The 21,403-nt window shown below is 40.8% G+C and overlaps 1 protein-coding gene across 1 annotated transcript in view; it reads left to right on the top strand.

Moving 5' to 3' along the window:
• Positions 1-259: 259 nt before the first annotated feature.
• Positions 260-21,403, top strand: part of SGCD (sarcoglycan delta) — a 386,661-nt gene continuing 365,517 nt past the window's right edge. The window contains exons 1-2 of the mRNA XM_027606658.2: positions 260-614; positions 17,964-18,152. Of these exons, the coding sequence (XP_027462459.1) occupies positions 17,964-18,152 (189 nt within the window). The 5' untranslated portion in view covers positions 260-614. The remainder of the gene's footprint in view (positions 615-17,963; positions 18,153-21,403) is intronic.

Raw genomic sequence — 21,403 nt, 5'->3', positions numbered from 1 at the left:
GGTAGGGAGATTAAATGAGAATTCACCTCTCTCAGCTGTAATAGGGCTCGTTATCAGGGCTGGCAAGAACTCAGTGGGCTCACTGGGGTGAACCTGGGACTGCCAGGGGGAGAAGGTAAAAAGGAGCAGTGTTGAGCAGAGGGAGAAGACTTGTCTCCAGCATCTAGCGCCGCAGAGCAGAACCTGGAGAACGGCCGAACGCTCAGCATTGGTTCTAGAAGCACTCTCCTTTGTGGTTGTGACTATGAGCCCGGCAGCCACCATGGGCGCTGCTGCTGGGAGCAAGTCTGTGCTTGACACATGTGTTTCCCATTGATAGCTGGAGACAGCCCAGTGGCTTGGAGTTCGCCTGACAAAGCTGTATTGAAGTACAGACAGAGTACGGTTTCAAAGCAGTCAGAAAAAGAACGGGAATGCTGTTCAGGAAATTCTTCAGGCATGGGCAGGGACTTGGCTGCAGTTCTACAGTTGGAAAATCTGACTGGGGCAGCTTCTGAACGCAGGCTGGGCCTGCTCACACTCGGCAGGCTGAGCGGCCGCCTCCTTCAGAGCCTCTGCGCGCTCGGGGACGCTGGGCGATTTTCATCAGCCGCTTTGGGAAGCACACGAGGGAGGTAGGGCACTGTTAAGTTCTTGCATTTCCACCCTTCTCTTTCTCAGCCTGCTCTTGGTTTGCAGGCACGCTGAGTTTTCGTGTGTGTGTGTGTGTGTGTGTGTGTGTGTGTGTATACGTGTACAAGTTAGAACTTGCATCACTTAAACATTTGCTGTGGAGTTAGAATCATTTTTCTCCCCCAGCCCTCTTCAAGATCCGATTTTCAGCAGGGCAGAGACACTTTTGAAAGTTAGGATGTAGCTAGCAACACAAATGTGAGAGGGAAAAGTATGTGAATTCTTGTATGGTCACCCCGTTCCAACCTTCTGTAACTTTTCTGCATGGAAGGACACTTCATTGGCAGGACAGATAATTTTAGATGAAACTGTCTGTGTTCTTTGCTTCGTGAGAGTTTTTGAGAGGGACTTTTTTTTTTTTTTAAGCAGAAAATAGCCTTCATTTTAGGAAGGAATCAAAGTTTGAAGTTTCTATTTTGGATTACACTTTCAGAGTGTGGGAGCAGATATGTGTGTATGAATTCTTGGCATCTTTTATTATTATATGGGATTTGGGCTGTCATTAAGGAGCCCAGTGATATGTTTGCCTAGAAATATGCTGGATCAACATTTCTAATTCTGTTTCTATAATAATTTCCAACTTAGTTCTGAGTTGAAAAGTAACTGGCAGTTTTACTTCAAGGAAATACTTTTGTATTTTGGAAATACAACTAACAGTAACACAAACGAGTAGGTTATTCAAAATCATTGTTAAAAGGTAGAGATATAATGGTGTGAATTTTAGTTCATTAATCGCTTGATTTTATTTTACACCTTACTGGAAAGAGTGCTTAAAAAAACCCCAAATTTTAAATAATCCTTTCTCATGCATATCAGCTATTATGCAATATGGATTTTTACCTCTCCCCCCTCCGAAAGCTCTGCCTTATTCTATGCTTAGCATCTAGCAAATACACAATATAACTGCATTTAAGAAACTGGTTCAGCTCAGAAAGGGCTAGACTGAATCTCACTATGGCTCTGTGATTACTGGCTGAAGCATCAGTGACTGCTCTGGTACTCTTCAAAGGGGGCTTGGCTGAGAATCTGTTTGGGGAAGTAGATGAATGAATGGATTCAGGTGTGTGTTTACTTCAGTTCTAAAATCTCTTGGCGTGTAGCTAATAGTAAAGATTAATGGATGAATGAAGAATAAAGGGCTGGAGTTCTCCAGATCCTTTTCTGTAGAAAACGCATGAGCCGCCAAACCTTGTGTCCCTTTGGTGGAAAGTCAGCACTCAGAGCCAGCCATTTCTTTCTTGCCACAGTTTTGCACTCGGAGGAGGGAATTGGGAAATGACTGGTAGCCGGGCTTCTTGCTCCAAGACATGGCACACAAATATTTTCTTCTTCAGCCTCATCTTTGGGTGGGGTTGGGTGGAGCGGGTTTGGCACTTGTGGGAGTGTGGTGGGTTGCTAGCATAGACAGTGACTACATTTGTGTTTTTCTTAAGTGCCTACTGGGTGAGCAAAATGCCAAGACAGATTAGGAACCGACATGAAACAGAGCCGAGCCCACTGCCGGTGAGCTCTAATGTCATACCCGTCTAAATTTAGTGGTGCGTCAAGCCCTGAGCAGAGCAGGCGTGAAATGGCAGCTCCGGGTTGCAGGATTATGAACAGCAGTGCCTAAAACTTGGAAGCAACTTTATAGTTTCCGTTTTTTAGAAGTAGAGGAGGGGCAAATCAAGCTCCCTTGACAATTGAAAGGAGAAAGAAGGGGGTGGGAGGGTAGAGGAGAATAAATCCAGGGCAGGGGTGTGGGCAACAGGGGAGAGGAGTGGCCACACCACGCGCGGGGCAGCCAGGGCAGAGGGAGGAGATGGTGCACAGGAATGAAGCACACATACTAGAAACAGTGCACACCAGCAGGCACGGATCCGTTCAGCTTGAAGTGTGTGGATAAACTGTGGCTTCACTGAAGAGAATTGTTTTACCCTTTACACAGTGGGAGACCCCATGGTCAGTCTGCCCCGCTGTGCCTTCTGGAAGCAATCAGAGAGCACATTTTGTAAGAACAGCAACGCCCGAGGGTTCAGATTTCCTAAGCATGGACGGAGCAGGCTCTTTGGGCTTTATTTTTAACCCATATTTCTTCCATCCAGAGATATTTCCACTGGGGGTGTTGAGTGAACGGACCAGGTGGAGATGGCTGAGTGATTGCAGTGAGCAGTTTGTTCTAGGCCCTGCCTGTGGATACTTTAGCAGAAAGACAAACTTTCTCAATATAAAGTGATACATCTGCTTTATTTTAATGAATGAATTTACTTAAGTTATTTTTTTTAATTTAAAAAAAACCTCTCCAAGGTCACATACCACATTATTGGTGTAAGTGTTTCCTACTAGTTTCATAAGGTTAGGAGGTTCATAGAATCATGGATTTGACCATTTGGAAGGGATTTGGGCCATCCTGTAGTTCAGAATTTCTTGAGTATGAGTAATATGGAGACCCATTTTATAATGGGGGGGATTGATGCCCACATTTTTGATTTAATTATTTCACCATACTGTCATTTAAATATGTATGAACCAGAAATACCTACCTAGATATTACCTGTCTAACTTAATCATTCTTGAACAGATACAGCACTAAAACAAATTTTTGAATTAGATACAGAGAAACTCATCTAATATTATTCAGATTATCAGCAATCATTTTTTATGTAGAAGATGCATTACCCCTAGTAAGGATTATACCATGAACATGGGACTAACAGTGACTTTGGAGATTAGTTTGATTTCAGCCCTCTTATACTCTTGCATCCTTGTCAGACACTTGATTCCTCCTTGGCCTTTTTCTTTTCACATCTACCTTCACTATGTCCTTTTATTTGCACCTTGAAGGAATGTGCTGTTTTGTAATATATCACACTCTGTTCCTTTCTCTCTTCATGACAACGAGAATGGAATCACTTGTTGCCCACGTGATCATACAGTTAATACAAACACAGACACCAGATAGTATGGGAGTAACCATTGGTTGGGAATGGGATCTGTATTTTCTAGGACAAAATTCACACAAATAAGCACATCAAAAGAAAAACCCAAGAACAAATTTGATGCAGAACTCTCCAATCTCGGGGAAGATCTGAGGATCCCTCAGGGGGATTCCACAGAAGGAGATGCTGATCCTGATTGGTTCTGGTTCCGTGGAAGAACCTCTGCAGGAATCTGGGGAAGAATGGCCCTGGAAATACCCTGTCTGCATTTCTAGCCTTTCTAATATAGCCACTTCTACTTGTTTCATATATTGGAGGTTTGTAAGAGATTTCATCTGAAAGAGAGTTTTAATGCAGTACAGGTGAAACTTGAGTTTGGTTGCAAGTAATAGAAACTCTGCTCACAGAAGTCTGAATGTATAAGGCCTTACTTTAGGCATGTAGAGGTGTAGGCATGCCTAGACAGTCAGAGCTGCTGGGTCTGCTGAGCAATGTCCCCAGGGACCAGAGCTGCCTTCCTGCTTTACCATCCTCAGCTCTTCGAACTTCCCATGCTCATGTCTATGTATCATGTTCAAGTCAGGGCAGAGGTGGCAGGGCATAAAGGGGAATAACACCTCCCCTCATGAGACTTGGCCCCTTTAATCACGAAGGGTTCTTCTCCCATGTAGACTGCTCTTCGCATCTCAGAATACACACCCAGAACTGGATCATGTACCCATGCTTAAAAAAATGAATAAACAACTACTTTTGAAAAACACTGTTCTCATAATCCATTTCTTCCACTTCAAAGATGTGAACACTGAGATCAGAAAAGTGGACACTGAGATGAAAAGATGGCGTAAGGGACACAGGCAGTCTGAGACCATGGCAATGCTTGCTCCTTGACCGTAGGTCTGGTGTGGACTGTATGTTACGTGCATTGGCTCAGTAGTCAGGGCTTAGTGATACTTCAGAAGCCTGCTCCCAATAAAAGGGAAAGTAATGTTGTAATGGGATCTTAGTATTAGAAGATTCCTCAGAAATCACCAGCTTCCATCGTTTCTCAAAACCTCTTGAATCAGAATTTCAGAAATTAGCGTTTGGGAGTCTCTATATTTTTAAAAGCTCTCCAAGTGATTCTTTTGAGGCCAGCCAGACACTGGTGCACAGAACCGAGTTTGTTGACCACTGCCATGGCTAACTCAGTATCCAGTGCGGGGATGCCATTTATGGCATAGCAGACGGGTACCAGCCAGAGGTGATGGTGGTGCCTCCAATGACAGAGAACCTCACTACACTGTGAAGCAGCAGGGGTCTTGTTTCTCACCTCAAGTCTCCTCAAACTGAGCCAAATTGCATGTCTATCCTTTGTAACCTGTGGCCATTGTCATGGGCTCTGGAGCCACATTTGAGATTGGTGGTGGTACTTTGTGCAGAAGTGAGGTGAAGAAAGGGAGTAAAGGTAGAGGTAGTCAGAAGTCTTGGGATAGGTCCTGACTTCACTGATCACTGGATTGCAGTGTTCCCACCTGTAAAATGGGATCAGATGTCTCTAGAGTATTCTCTGTTTCTCATAATCTATGATTTTTGTAATTCTAAAGCCTTCCCATTTCCTTATGAATATCTTCGTCTTCCTTTCCTAAGGCTGAGCATCTTGAATTATTTCATCTCTCCCTCATCTTTTCTTCTGCTATTCTCTTTATCCTTCTTGAACGCATGCCAGCTAACTTCCTCCAGACAAAAATATGGCTCCCTGGACTCTGTTCCAGTCGTCCGCCAAGTGCGTATTCCATGAACAGAGAACACCAAGCATCTTTTAACCAAGGGGGAAGAGAGTGATTTTATGGGAGAAGCAGTGCAGTAAGAAAGAAGAATGGAAGGTAGGCTGATCTTACAGCAGAAGGAGATAAACACACACACACACACACACTTAATATTAACTGAGAGCGCATTAGAGAAACCAGCAAAGAATGAAATAGGCAAATCAAGATCAAAAGAAGTATGGGCACAATAAGCAGAGGAGAGAACGTTTTATACTGATTTATCCAAGGTACTTTTTCTGTGTTGCCCAAATTTCTCGACAGATTCCACTCTCCTCTTTCTCTCACCTCTGCTGCCACCCAGAAAGGTGATCGTCTTCATTATTGTTTCAAATTCCCGTTGCCAAGTGTGAGCCCCTTATATAAAGGAAGCCATGTCATCTGTGGCCCCTGACCTGCTGTCAGAGAGGTTTGCAGGATTCCCGGAGGAACGTGTCACCATGGTTCATGAAGTGGCTAAATCCGGTGTCTAAATCTCGGAAATCTTTGCCGGTGGTAGCTCCGGGTGTGTGGGTGGATGTGGAAGCTTTGGTTTTCTTCTTCTTAACGGATAATGCAGTGGCACCTATTAACACAAGCACAGCTTCCTGATTAAAAAAAAAAAAAAAAAAAAAAACTATATTGCCGGGGATTAGAAACTCCCTCTTTGTTCAGACCACTTTCCGTTGCCGGGTGATAGACTTAGACTCTCTCGTGAGCACCCTGACTTCCAAATAACCTATTTCTGAACTCCCGGAAAACCTGTAGTTAGCTACTGGCTGGGCTGGAAGTATTGAGCCACTGAAACTGTTCTTCTTGAGCTCAGGGTGAACAAATATCAGTCAGTAGCTCATTTGCCCAAGCAAACATTGGACACCACCCTGTTGTCCTAACTCCAGTTAGGGTTGCGTTTTTGGGCATGGTGTGTTCAGTGAGAGAAGATCGCCTAAAACTGAGGCATAGCTGAGGAGCCACGCCACACTATGTTCCCTTCCTTCCTGTTCTTACCTGGGGTCATGGGCCATCATCTCTCTTGTCCTGGACTCTTTCTAGCTCTTTCTCTCTTTTTAAAAATTTCATTCTATCTTCCTGTTGCCAGTTTTTCTCTCTTTTGAGAATGTTTCTTCTCTGTTCTTTGTTCGGTTCAGACCCAAGTCATCTGCTTCTCTCAGTGGTCAGGAATGCCAGGAACAGGGTCTGCTCATAACTTGGACCCTGTAATAACAAACATTAATTCTGAAAGTTGGATGTGACCTTCAGAGATTTGTGGCATCACTTCTGTTGTGGACAAAGCTACACCTGGTGTTTCCCAGGCTGAGGATGCACATAGCAGGTCACAAACTGGAAGTCTGAGGGCTGACCTATAGGCACTATTTGGGGTCACAAAGTTTTCTTTTTCTTTTTTTTAATTAAGTACAAAGCATTTGGACATTCTGAGATATTATGCACAAATCTAGATAATCTAGGAAGAGCTGAAGGAGGGCATCCCCTGTCTGGTTTCCCACGGCTTGGCAGTTAGTACAATCTGAGCAGTTGTTGTTCCTTTGAGAGGGTATGTGTCCACTTTATTCACTAACCCCACCTTCTGATCTGTAGGTGTTTATAATTAAATAGTCTCTCAGTAGGATTTCATGTCTGAACCACAGAAAATAGAAAATGATTTGGACGACCTTTTTTTTTTTCCAAATATTTTGAGGGTGGTGCATAAAGTACCACTCTAGATGCATAGGAAAGAAAGTAAGGCATTATGACTTGATTCTCTTAGAGGGCACTGTTGAGATGAGTAGGTATCTGCTCAGCAAAAAAGCAGTAGGACAGCAAGCCTAGAGCACAGGTTTCAAAGTCAGATATTCCCCGGAGTAATCACATCATAGGATTTTATATGAGATTTCAAATATGATAGAAATCAGATCAGTCTCTTCTTCTGGGGTTGGGGATTAATTGGGAAGGGGCATGAGGGAACTTTCTAGGGTTATGGAAACAGTCCTTACCTTGATCAAATATTGTTTACACAGATGTACAGATTTGTAAAACTTGATCTGAATAGTTAATATCTGTGCATTTCACTGGAACTAAGATATAGCTCAGTAGACCTATATACATACATACATGGAGGCATGCAAGGCGCTTAGCCAAGTACATAATAACTCCACTATTATTGTTAGTGTGTTTGTTTCTGGACGCCTTGATTTAAACAAAAAATAACATGACTAAAAATGAGATGGAACAGCATTTCCTTTCAGACCACAGATTTCATTGCAGATATTTGAGAGCACAGCTAAAGATCCTTACCAAACACAGTTGTCAAGGAAGAATCTACTGGATCAATGCTAATTTTATGCAACTATTGAATCACTATAAAGGGTTATGCCTAATTTGTTGTAGCTGTTTTTCATGATGCTCTAAAAGTTTGTGGATTTCAGAGACCTGTGAGAGATGGCTTATTACCTGGGAATACTGCCTGTGCTTAGGAAACATGTACCCTGCCTGAAATACAGTAGTTGCTGTAGTATTTGTAGAACTGATGGATTGTCTTTTTCTTTTTTTTGATGAATTGTGTTAAAATTAATATCCATGTTGAGAAATTTGAGCTCATACTGTTACAAAGACATGTTTTGAATGAGTCCTCATGCTATTCTGACCAAGTATAAACATGGATGTGGAAGCCTTTAACCCAAGAGTTAAGAGAATTGGTCTTTCAGCCAGATACTCTGAGTTCAAAGTCTTGATGTCTTTAACACGCTGCGTGAGTTTGGGTCAGTGATTTAACCTCTCTGTTTCTCAGTTGCCTCAAACGGGGATAATAATAGTACCTGCCTCAGAATGATAGGACTGTGAGGACTGAGGAAGTTCACTAAAGTATTTTGAACAGTGTCTGGCACATGGTAGCCTTCACACAAGGGTTGGTCATCAGTTTTGCATGCTCTCTTTGTGCTAGCAACCTGACAGCTTTGTTGTGATCTGCCGTTGGGTGTTGTTCAAAAGGTGCATGCCTGATGGTTGATGAAAGTGATGTCAAATCACTATAGACGATTATAACCAGTTTATGGAAATAGCAGGCACACATTCCCCTACAGCTGCGTCACATATCTGGAGTCTGAGTGGAATCACAGTCATTTTGGATTATCTTGGCACATAATAGTTTTCCATTAGCCATGTTAATTTTGAGGTCTATGATTTAAAACTATCTGCCTTTGATTGGCTAAGTTAAATATCATGCATCCATATAATTTAAAACTGTTTAACTTAAAAAAAATACAAATTTCTATATGTTTTCATGGGACTGTCACTTAGCTGTATTAAGTGGACCAAGATGATTCAGAATAATAAAGAGCATTAAATATGCCCTTTTTTGTGTAAAAAGGAAAAATTTAAACGTGTGTGTATATATTGAATGAACATACTGAATTAAGCCTGTATATGTTTTGAACATAGCCATAAAGATTAAAAAGGCTGGTAATAGTTGATTCTGTGGAGGGAATCTGAAAGTGTGAATGAAAAAACTTTCTTGAGGGGTGCCTGGGTAGTTCAGTCGGTTAAAAATCTGATTCTTGGTTTCAGCTCAGGTCATGATGTCAGGGTCATGAAATCGAGCCCCACATTGGGTTCCACACTCAGCGGGGAGTCTGCTTGAGATTCTCTCTCTCCCTCCTTCGGCACCCGCCTCATGCACGCACTCTCAGTCTCTTTCTCTCAAGTCTTTAAAAACATTTTTCTTGGGGAGTCTGGGTGGCTCAGTTGTTAAGCATCTGCCTTCGGCTTGGGTCATGATCCCAGGGTCCTGGGATCGAGCCCCAGATCGGGCTCCCCTGCTTATGTTCCCTCTCTTACTGTCTCTCTGTTGAAAAATAAATAAAATCTTTAAAAAAATTTTTTTTTCTTGACTGTATACTTTTAAGACTTTTTAAATATATGCACTTGTCTAACTTTTTTTCAGAGAAAATTGTTCAACTTACTCCAATTCTTAAAAAACTGAAATATGGAATACCTAACTTTTAAATTAATTCACATATGTGCTTAAAAAGAAGAGGCCATTCTTAGTTCTTAGACCATGTCACATAAGCAAGCATTTGCACACATGGATGAATTTCACAACAAAAAAGTGTTGATTGTTACATCACAACTAAAAGAGAGGAGTTTGTTACAGTTGTCTAAATTGTGCCAAATATTAACAAACCATGACAAATGTGTTGTATGGATCGCTGAATGAAAACAACCCTGGAAAGCAGAATCAAAGTGATGTGATTCATGTTTACTTGTAAATGTGCTGCAAATATGAACAGGCAGCATCATTATCCACAAACCCTAGCTCACTTGATTTATATTATTTGTTTTAGTTCTGAAGATGTGATAGAGTTATTAGTCGGGCCATTTCAATTCATTACCCTATCATAACCTATAAGGTAAGGTGTAGTGGGAGCACAGCCTCTCTGCAAACTGGTCTCTACTCTGTCCTCTGAGCTCACTCAGTGCCCATCTTGCCGGCCACCCTGCTTAATTTAAGCAGGCCCTTAAGACCAGAATGCTTGCTGTGTCCTCTGCTGAAAAACATGTTCTACCTCTGGCTCTCCCCTTCATCCTCACTTTGTCGGAATAGTCTCCCATGGTCAGGTGCACTCCATTCTTTACCATGGAACCCTCTTCAGTTTCCTTCTTAACACATTACTTCGATATAATGGCTTAACCTGTTTACTTGAGTATGGTCCATCTCTCCCATGAGAGTACGAGCTTAAAGAAAGCAGAAACGTGATTCTACTCATTCTTTTGAAGACTGATGTATCCCAGGATCTGCTGTGGTACTTGGCACATAATAGATGATCAAAAATATTCTTCTCCTTGTTGAAAAAATAGATTACTATTGGGGATTTCCTCGAAGGCCAGGTCTGTCTTCTGCCTTGTTTCTTCTCTCTCGTGTGTAACTTTACAAAGAGGTGCACTTGTTGACCTTCCCATAAATTCCCTTATGGAACAAGATATTTGTAAAGCCTAGTGGGCAGAAGAGCCTAGCAAGCTTTAGTAAAATGTGTGTCAATGCCTCTTTGTTCTCAACTCTACCTTATTAGTAGAGCAGATCATGGCACATAAAATTTTATAGGTCCATGAGAAAAATCATCAGGAAACTTGAGGGCATTATATGTGTCTTTAGAAAGTTTGCGGATTATTTTTTAATCATCTCTCAAAACAGAGTGTTCTTCCATAGTAAATGGATAATGCAGATTTTGTAACTATTCTCTAGGTATCTCTTTTATTGGGGGGGTGGGGGCGAGAAGAGGAAAACATGTGTTCTTCTCCTGGGGAAGAAACCTGTTGAAGTGAAAACACTGAATACAGACAAAGTGAGGGCTTGCATCAGTATTAGCCTGGAATATGCACTCAGCTTCACACAGTTTGCCAGCTCTGAGTTTCTGCCCCAGTACCTCCCATCTTTCTTATATCAACTGATGAATTATAAGCGCTGGGGCAATATAGGATTGTCTAGTAGCTATTTGGTACCAATTAGATTTAGGAAGGAAAGTCAACAGGGTATAAAACGTATGAGCGCTTGAGTACAATCAGGCAAGTTTCTGTGTTAAGACATCAAAGTTTGTCAAAGAAGTGGGACTTATCGCTCTGAAGCTTAGTGTTGGTGAGCTTAGGCTAAACATAAAATGCAGTGTCCTTAATTAGAAGAGTAGTAGCCACTGGGTTCAGGGACCAGTTAGGCTGGGCCTGGCTTGAGGATCTTTGTGAGGACTTCACCATGAACGTGGGATTTGTACAAATCCTCCAATGGCACCTTTGACTGATGTTGGGCATTTGTGAGGCCATTCAGAAAAGCTTCAAGGGCACCAGAAAGTCACTAAGGTATTGGTGGTGGCTGCAATGGCCGAAGTGAAACAGAGCCACACAGCCCAATAAAAGGTTGTTCACAAGTCCGGGTCATTAAGACAGATAGTGTTCTTGAGATTGACACATTAAATTAGTATCAGGCCTTGATTCTCTAATGTTACCTGATCCCAGGTAAGAACATTTGAATGTGTGGGACCATGAGGTTACAGCTCTCAAAACCATGCTTTAGAATATGTCCATCCAAAATGTCCTTCTTTGGAAACTCAACATCTATTATATTTAGCAGCTGCTTAATTAAGCCATGACTATATTTGGTTATTATATTATGGCATTGCCTCAACTGTCTGTAGTTCCTCCCTATCTAATGGCAGAACAACAGAAAGTTCTGTATTCGTTCTCTGGAAAATATAATCCTATTGCATTTTGTGTGCAAAAAATAGATTATCTTCAACTGGATATGTTTATAAACAGGTGAACACTGAAAATAGCCCCATAAAGGAATAGACTAATGCTTTGGATTTAAGCCTACTTTACATCGGTATAATCTCATGTACATTTGGAAAGGGAGTCAACTTGTGTAAATTTTTATTCTTTTACTTGTGACCTTACAGCTTTTTGTTATTGGAGGATGTTTTTTACTTGGTTTTGGCTTGATTTTTACTCATTCATCAAATAACTATGCATGTATATACACACACACATAAAATTTCATGCAATTACACACATAAACACACCATTGTTTAGGTGCTCTTGTAGTTCAAAGAACTTTTATTCATTAATTCATTCATTTAAGATTTTATTTATTTGCATGTGTGAGAGAAAGAGAGAGAGAGACAGCAAGCCAGTACAAGTAGGGGAAGCAGTAGCAGAGGGAGAAGCAGGCTCCCCAGTGAACAAGGAGCCCGATGCTGGACTCAATCCCAGGACCCTGGGATCATGACCTGAGCAGAAGGCAGATGTTTAACCAACTGAGCCACCCAGGCGTCCTGGTTCAAAGAACTTTGAAATACTTAAAAGCGTTTAGGATATGTTCAGAGGGCTGAGCTATATCACTGTAAAATATGTTGTATAACAATGTAAAGAAGTTCCTGAATACTGATGAAAGGTACTAGTCTTAGGATTCCCAAGAAGAGGGTGTATTTGGATATAGAGGGACTCCTTTGTAAAATTCACATGCGTAGTGCACCCCAACATATGCAGGTAAGCTGAGATTTCTTTTTCATGGCAGAGGAGATCTCTGTACATTTAAAAACCAAGACACCAAACATTGCAAGGGGCATAATATTCAATATAATGCTGAAAGAGGACAGTGGAAATGAAAGCTCCAGGGCAAGAGCACAGTGAAAATGTGAAGAATGGTAGAGTTAAAAAAGTGTGTGTGTGTGTGTGTGTGTGTGTGTGTGTGTGTGTGTGTGTGTAGAGAGAGAGAGAGAGAGAGACATGGGAGGAAAATGGGTCATCTCATGGGAAACAATGCAAGTAGAGGCAAAGACTGGGCCAGGGATATATCTCTATGTTCGATCTAAATTCATGCTCTCAAAGCATGGTCTCTGGGCCACAAGTATCAGAATCGATTTTGGTGCATGTTAAAAACACAGATTCCTGGGATGCATGGCAGACTTACTGAATTAGTTAGGTTTTCTTGGTGTGGGGCCTAGTAATGTGCATTTAATCAATTTCTGCAAAGTCCTCTGATCTACTCAAAAGTCCAAAAATCACTCCCAGTGGAAGACCGATAAACAGTACCATCCACTGTGCTCAGCTAAGCGGTGATGTCTCATGGTGGTGTTATACTGAGGTCTTGCCACATGCCGGGGGTCCTTTATGGGAGGGACTAGAGGAGGCTCCAAGTTTCATGAGGCCTGAAACCTAAACAATTTATTGGGCTATTTCAAGGGGGAAAAAAAAAACCTAAAACATTACCAATACAAACAAATTAAAAACATGAATATACTTAGAATGAGAAAGGAAATTAAATTATTAATTTTTAAAAGGCCTGTCATAAAATCCAGAAAAATAATATTGTGAATAATTAACTGACATACTTTTTCTACACTTTTTGGTTGCATAGCCTTTGATTGCCTCTTCATATGACAGCTGTTTGGCACTATCACTTTCTTGTACAGACAATAGGAAGATCGTTGGCAATTTCAACAGAACTCAGGATTTTTTATTGCTGGTTGTGATAAGTTAAGAATGCAACTTTACATACAGAATATAAACACACACTGCATATAACCCACAAACATAAAAATTCCAATTTTGTTTTCCGTGATTCCCATTAACAAAAATGGTGGAGCATTTATCATTTTATATGCTGAATTGAATATGTTCTTGTCAGGAGAGAATTTCTGTTTTGACTAGGTGTCAGAATTAAATCCTACTTGAAATTTTACATATCTGATGATTGAAAAAAAAAAATCCACCTAACTTCTGGCTTTTGCACTACCCATATATTTCTGGGGCTGGCCATGATAGGACACATTTACATCACAGTGTATACTTTGGTCCTGTACCTTCACCACACTCTGCTTGGTGAGTTGACACCAAGGGTAGAAGAAGAATTTCTGGAAGACATTCCTACACTAGGGGGGCTAGAAAATAGTGTACCTCTACAGGGAAGTGTCTGTAAATGATATAAACATTTACTACTGCACACAAACCATAGGAACTCCCAGTTTACCTTCCTGTTAGTTGGAGCTCCAAAATTAATGGAAATCCTCCAAATCCACCCAACAAAAAGGGAGTTTGAAAAATACAAGGTCTTAACTAGTTGTAATTAAAACATCTTACTTTAGCCAATTTTATAAAAATGGATGATACTGTTAATGCATTACTGGGGTACCTCCCAGAGTCATGAAGGGGCCTGGCCAAGAGAGGACCTTCAACTTCAACTTCATTCCCTGGAGGGTTTTCTACTGGGGAGGATCAAAAAGAAACACAGATTGGAGATGATCTTTCTTCTTATGTTTTTATCATCTCAACATGTTTCAGTATTGCCTAGAAAAATTAATGTACTCAGCATATCTAAATTTTCCTTTCCCACACAGCATTATTAACAGATGTATCCATTTCCTTACATTTGGTTGTCATAGCTTCCTGTTGACACCATTCGTACAAAATTGCTCTCTCCCTTCCCTGTTCTTTCTTTTTTCCCCTTCCCTTCTGAATGGCACATTGGAGCATTTTTGTTTTATGTGGCTCATTAAAGTAGACAGTTGGTATGGTTGGAGACTCAAGAGCCCTCATGATAGAACAGGCTACCACACGTGCATGAGGGAGCTGAGTTCTAATCCCCACTTGGCTTTTAATTTGTTGCATGACTTGAAAGAGAACTACTTCCCCTTCCTGGCTCAAGCACCTCAGCTAGTCAGTAAACACGGTGGGCAAAATCTGTGGTTCCTAGGAGTCCAAGTTCTCTTCCAAGCCCTCAGAGAAGCTCTGCCTTTTTTTTTTTTTTTTTTTTTTTTTGCTGTTTCATATTCTAGAATTTGTTTTAGGCTTTTTGTCTCGAAACGGTCATACTATTAAAAAAATAGATTGAAGACCATTGTTTTAGAGAAGTAGTCTCTAAAGTAGTAGTCTCTATGGAATAATCTAGGGAAAAAAATTTTTTTTTGACCATTCTAATTCCATGGTAGAGCTCAGAATTTGAATTTGTGTTTGTCAGAAGTTTATTTTGGAGCCTGATGCATAGTCAGGGTTGAGAGATGTTATTCTAGGCCAGTGGTATGCAACCTTGTCTATATTTTAAGATTACATGGGACCCTTTAAAAATGCTGATGCCTGGGTCCTACCTTTGTGATTATTATTGAATCGACCTGAGGATGTAGGTTTTTAAAATCTCCACGGCTGTCTCTGATGCACATCCAGGATTGAGAAACCCTAATAGAGACAATCACTGTATTCTATCAATATCTAATAATATTTGTAAGAAAAAAAATCACAAATGTGATATCCATATGCCCAGTCTCTTATAAGTATTTATTGAACATGTCACTTCCACTTTAAAGATAAATTATGTAATTCCCACGTTGGTTGGGGCAAAGGTCAAAGAAAAAGCAACTGGTATGGTGCCAGTACCTCTAGCTTCTGTCCCCTGGTTTGTGAAGAATTTTTCACTGTTCATCATTCCCGTGAGGGTCCAAAATTGTTATCCTTGTCTTGCCCTACCACAAACCCTATACCCATGCACAGGTGGGTCAGCTCTGGTCTTAAATAAAGCAGCTCATTCATCAAATTAGTTGATTGGAAATAAAGGGCCTTGCAGATAAGATTTTAAGATTCTTTGCTCATTTCCTTAACTTATAGAATATGTTTTAATGGAAAAGAAAGGCCTAATTTCCTTCAAACTTAGAAGACATTTTTACCCCTTCTAATTGATCTTGATGTGTAAAAAAAAAAAAAAAAAAAAAGCAATGACTTTGTTGTGTTCAATGTTGTGACAACACAGCCCCGATCTACAGAATTCTAAGGAGCTGAGTTAACGAAAGGGAGATGCTCTTGTAACATGAAGTTCACTGCTTGCTTGGGAACCCAGTGCTTTGGGAGGCTAAAGTGAAAATGTGCAGGGATAGTAAAACTGGATTCTCCCATGGTGTTTGGCTTAAACTTCTATACATCCCCAGACGGCAGAAGCTTTTATAGTAGACAGGAAATCATTCATTCATTCATCATTTATGCATTTGTTTTCTCACTCATTCATGCCATACACATATATTTAAATAAATACTCATGTGAGAACCTGATTTTGGCACTAGGGTAGTTAGAATAAGACAGATGTCATGTAGGACTTCATTGGACATTTCCGTTGACCATGGGCTTTTCAGTGGAAGTCCACTGATGTCCAAAGGCCTTGAGTTCTCAAGGGGATTTTTAGATTTTGTGTATACATTTTAATGATTATCTAAAAACTGTAAAGTAATCACATTCCAACCATCTGGAAGATGACCTAATAATGAAGGATGTGATTTTAGGAACCCACATTGTGTTTGTCACTGTGGTCACTTTGGCACCACGTAGAACACATTTCATTGCTAATTTTTTAAGATTTTATTTATTTGAGAGAAAGAGAGTGAGTGGGAGGGAGGGAGAGGGAGCAAGAATCTCAAGCAGAGGGCGCCTGGGTGGCTCAGTTGGTTAAGCGACTGCCTTTGGCTCAGGTCATGATCCTGAGTCCCGGGATCGAGTCCCACATCGGGCTCCCTGCTCAGCAGGGAGTCTGCTTCTCCCTCTGACCCTCTTCCCTCTCGTGCTCTCTATCTCTCATTCTCTCTCTCTCAAATAAATAAATAAAATCTTAAAAAAAAAAAAAAAAGAATCTCAAGCAGACTCCCCGCTGAGCGCAGAGCCCCATGCGGGGCTCCATCTCAGGACAGGCAGATCAGGACTTGAGCCAAAACCAAGAATTGGATGCTTAACTGACTGAGCCACCCAGGTGCCCCACAAATTTAATTGCTGTTGACTAAGATGAAAATAACCAGAGATAAGATTTATTCTTAGGGAATGCAGTATGCTTACAAGAGGGCCAAATGAAATAAGGATCTCAAAATAAGGGTCGTGCAGGCATTTGCATGGGGAAAAGCTGTAGGGGCTGTGTTGTCATGTGCCTCATGGCAGAGTAGGGATGATCTACTCTGAAGATGCTGTGCTAAAGCCCTGGGTACCACATTGTGCCACTTAGTTTTAGGAAATCATCATCCTTTGTAGTAGTCTGTTATTTGCCCATTTTGAATGATACACGTTCGTAGATATGTTTGTATTTAATTTTAAAAATTTATTTTGGCTTTAGAGTTTTATGGAAGTGATAAGTTTACTTAGATTTGTGTTGACACCTAATTAGTAGTGCTAGTATAAAGAACATTTTGTCAACAGCAGGGATTAGGGAAAGCTTCCTTACTTTAAGGGGGATTAATGACAAATATTTTTCTAACTTACCTCGCTGTACTATAATCACTGTTTAAGGAGTTCATTCCTCCTATTAGCCTGGAAGCTCCTGGAAGGCATACCCACATCTTCCTTGACTTTGAGCCTCCTTTATGTTTATTAAATAAGTGAGTTGATTAAAAATAATAAATAAGTAAGTTGGCCACAATTGGGATTGTGTAACTCCTCAGGACTAAGTCAGCATGTGATGAGGTTTCTGTCAAGGGAGGCATTTAAGCATAGGCTATCACTTGAAGACTCCTGAGTCCAGTGAGGCTTAATCTGTGCCCATCAACATCCCTTTGAATTCTGAAGTAGGGGGGGGAAGATGAAAATTGTTACTTTTTCCCCTGACTTTCTGGCAGTACAGGATGATTGCATTTGAGATCATTTTACCCCCCAAATAAATTGCCTGAAGAGTATTTATCATACCACCACGATGGACTGCTGAGGTTCATTTATTTTCTTACACAAATTCTCAGTTGTACCCTCAGGACTTGGGTAGGTGGTTGAGTATCTCCCTCACAAAGATGCTGGAATTCTAGGAGTCATTTGGAAAATGGCTTCCTAGGGGTCCTGTTCCTCCCAGGGTGTGTGTGCCTGTGGATGTCTCAGTTACATCACGAGAGATGGCTGCATAAAATGAGGGGACTCATACGGCATCCGCAGGAGCCACTTTTGCCCGGAGGAAGCAGATTTTTGGAGTTGTCAGGAGGGTGGAAACGTACAGATAGCAGCCAGCCATATCTCTTCATCAGTTGATTTTTTTTCTTTTCTTTTTTTTTCCCCCTCTCAGCAGTTTAATGTGAGTGCTTCTCTCTCGCCTCGTGTATTTCAGATGCCTCAGGAACAATACACACACCACCGGAGCACCATGCCCAGCTCCGAGGGGCCACAGGTATACAAGGTGGGCATTTATGGCTGGCGGAAAAGGTGCCTGTATTTCTTTGTCCTACTCCTGATGATTTTAATACTGGTGAACTTGGCCATGACCATCTGGATTCTCAAAGTCATGAACTTCACAATTGTAAGTAAAAAAACACACGTTCCTTTAGCCCTTCTTGGGGGAAGGGAAAGCGTGAAGCAAGAAGAAGGAATGTGGAAAAGTGGGGGTAGTAGGATTCAAAATGTCTTGCAGCCTGGCATTTGGTTAAAAAGTATTGCTGTTCAGATTATGTGTGGGGATCTGCCTCTGTCTCATCTCTACTCCTCAGTGGCTGGGAGTCCAAGTTAGAGTCGTTTCCCTCCCTTGCAGTCTCTTGTATGCTTTCCCTCCATTTTGATAACTGTGTTTCCGTCTCCTGGAGTTTCCAAGCCCTTTGAGTAAATGATGCAGGAAGAAATATGGGCCAAGTTCAAAGTACTGAGTTTTCCCAAATTTTGGTACTGATTGTTAAAGGGTTTGTGAGGTAGAGGGTAGCAATATCTGAGTAGAATAAGGCTTTGTGGATTATCTGAGAGTTTTAACTGTCTATATATACCTCGTAGCCCATTGCTCTGGTTAATTGAGGTTCTCCTTGATTTTCAGGAGGCCAGTTTTCTTTGCCGCTGCCTGAGCAGGATGGAAATGACGGGAGGGGAGCTATGCTTCACTTTATTTTTTTTTTAAGAATTTGTGTTTATGCTTCTTTGAAGAAATTCTTGTTATTGGTAGTTAGGGGCACTATGCACATTGAACATTTACTTATTAAAGTTTAAACGAAAAGAAAATTCTGGAAATATGATTTCTGGAGTTATCCTGAGAGATTCTGGCAGTGTAAGTACTTTCACTTTTAATGAACGCATAGTGGGTAGTAAGCTGCTGCCCTGAGATTACTTTTGTTTCTTGTGACATCAAAAGTAAACAATTAGATTGCCAATAAAAATAAATCCTGCTTGATAAAGAAATGTGACCATGATACAATTAACAGGAAGGCTTTTCATGTGTAACTCCCCAGTAGGATAGTGGATTTTTTGCCTTTTCTGGATTGTAAAGTTCATTTTTAGCCTTAACCCACTCTGCGTGGTTGTGCTTCCCTGCCTTTGCGGGAGCAATATCTTCTGCTTAGGCTGCTTTTCTCCATCATCTTGATGTTCCTATAGCTGCCTGGTAAAACCTTTGATCCTCCTGTAGCCCCATTTATCTATTTCTTATTATACTCATCACCGTGAAGAATAATTTTTCCCTGTGTTTCACAGACGGACTAACTTTGAAAAGAGTGAGAGCTGCATCTTTTTAGAGCTTATGGCTCTAAGAGGTGTCCAGAGTCCATATGGTGCTAAATCCAAGGGACCACAATTGCCATCTGTTGATGTGCATGTTCTGTGATGTTTTTATTTTTCATTTATTATTTTTTTAAAGATTTATTTATTTCAGAGAGAGAGTGTGTGTGCACGAGTGGGGGGAGGGGCAGAGGGAGAGGGAGAGAGAGAATCTTCAGGCAGCCTCCCCACTGAGCACAGAGCCCTACACAGGGCTTGATCCCAGGACCCCCAAGATCATGACCTGAGCCAAAATCAAGATCTGGCTGTGTAACGGGTTGAGCCACCCAGGTGCCCCTGTGATGTTTTTATTTTTTGTTTCATGAACTTATAAAGTGGAAAAGCTTTTGTTTTGCAGTATTAAGAGAAGACCGAAGCGAGGGCAGTAGAATGGAGAATAAAGATGTAAAAGACATTTATTTAAAAGATGGTGTTGGCGTACCTCAACTAGGATATAGGAGATGAAGGACTGGAAGAAATTCTGGAACATTGCCAGGGTCTGGCTGGTGAGATAGTTTAATGGTGGGGTCCAAAAAGCAAGATAGAATTCATTACTTTCCCATCCGAACTTAGCTGGAACTCATGGACCTGCTAACCCCCCTAATTTGGGCTATTTCTGTGATTTTTACCTAATCTCATGTGAAGTTAAGTTATAGAACCTGAAAGATTTGGGGGTGAGTGTGGTGGAGAATATGAACTCAAATCTTGAAAACTGTGATATCGTACAACTATGGCGTCTAGAGTGTGTCTTAATTAGCAAGCTTAATAGTGAGGGATATATGTAAATGTATATTGAGTGACAATTCACTTTGATTGTATGTGAGCTTGGGGAGCCATATGACAGTAAGATAGTAATCTATTTGAAATAGGCTACTTCCTGTAGTTAAATTGATTGCCAAAGTTGAGAGTTCTTAAAGCTTTACCAAACCAAATACTTACTGAGGTGAGAATAATGCCATTATTAGCCATAATTGGTGCTTTATAATCGTAATGCATTTGAGCAAATAGAGCTGAAGTGTCAGAAAATTGATCTTTCCCTGCAAGCGAAAAGCATGTTTTTCCATCAGTCACAGTATAAAACATATTCTTTTAGAATTATAATTCTATTCCATAAATAGTAATTTACTGACGTGAAGATCTTCAGAAAGAATAAGGTATTAACCAATTTTATATTGGAGTATGTCGGGTGAAAAGAGCAAGGAAATCAATGGGATAACAGTTAAGCATTTTATGCAGGGAATTTAAAATATTGTCAACAGAAAAGAGTGTTTTTTTTTTTTTTTTTACATCTGGGATTTTCAATAATTTGCAATTTGGGAAAGTTCATGGTATAATCAAGCCCTCTGGGTAATAATGAACCGAGAGAATGATGTCATATGAAAGTACTTGGGAGGACTTGGCAACCTATCCAAGATCGGATATCCAGAATTTTATTTTGTGGTCAGACTTGTGTTCTGTGCCATCCCCAAGGATATATGCTGGAAGAGCCCTTCCATTAGAGCAATCTGGACAAATAGCCAACCAAGTTTTCTTGGTCCCATAGGTAAATCAGAAGACAAATGATTTTGCTCTCCTGTGCTCTTCACAGAATATTCTGGTGTTCATAGGCAGGAGAGCAAGATGACACTTCGGTTCTCAATTTTGCCATACATGGAGGAGTGTGTAGTTTCCCTATACTGTGAACCCTCGTAATTCAAACTATCCTGGTTAATCACACATTGTGCTGTACAGGGGGACTACTATTTGCTAAATGTTTTGTCTCTTAGTGTATTCTGTTAGTCCCTGTGCTTGACCCTTAAAATATCTCTCATTTAATTTTCACAACAACTTTATAAATTAGGTATTATCTCCATTTTAATTTAAAAAAATGCTCAGAGAAGTTAAATGACATGCTGAAGGACACACAGCTAATAAATAAAAGAGCTAGTGCTTGATTTCAAAGCCCACCCCTTCCCACTACACTGTACTCCTCCCCTTAATTGCTCTAAGGATCCAGCTCTTCAACAAAACCATTCAGCTGCCACAAGGCTGGCCGTC

The sequence above is a fragment of the Zalophus californianus genome, chromosome 5 (assembly GCF_009762305.2).
Source record: "Zalophus californianus isolate mZalCal1 chromosome 5, mZalCal1.pri.v2, whole genome shotgun sequence".
Taxonomy (NCBI): Eukaryota; Metazoa; Chordata; class Mammalia; order Carnivora; family Otariidae; genus Zalophus; species Zalophus californianus.
This window is presented reverse-complemented; position numbering and strand designations above follow the sequence as displayed.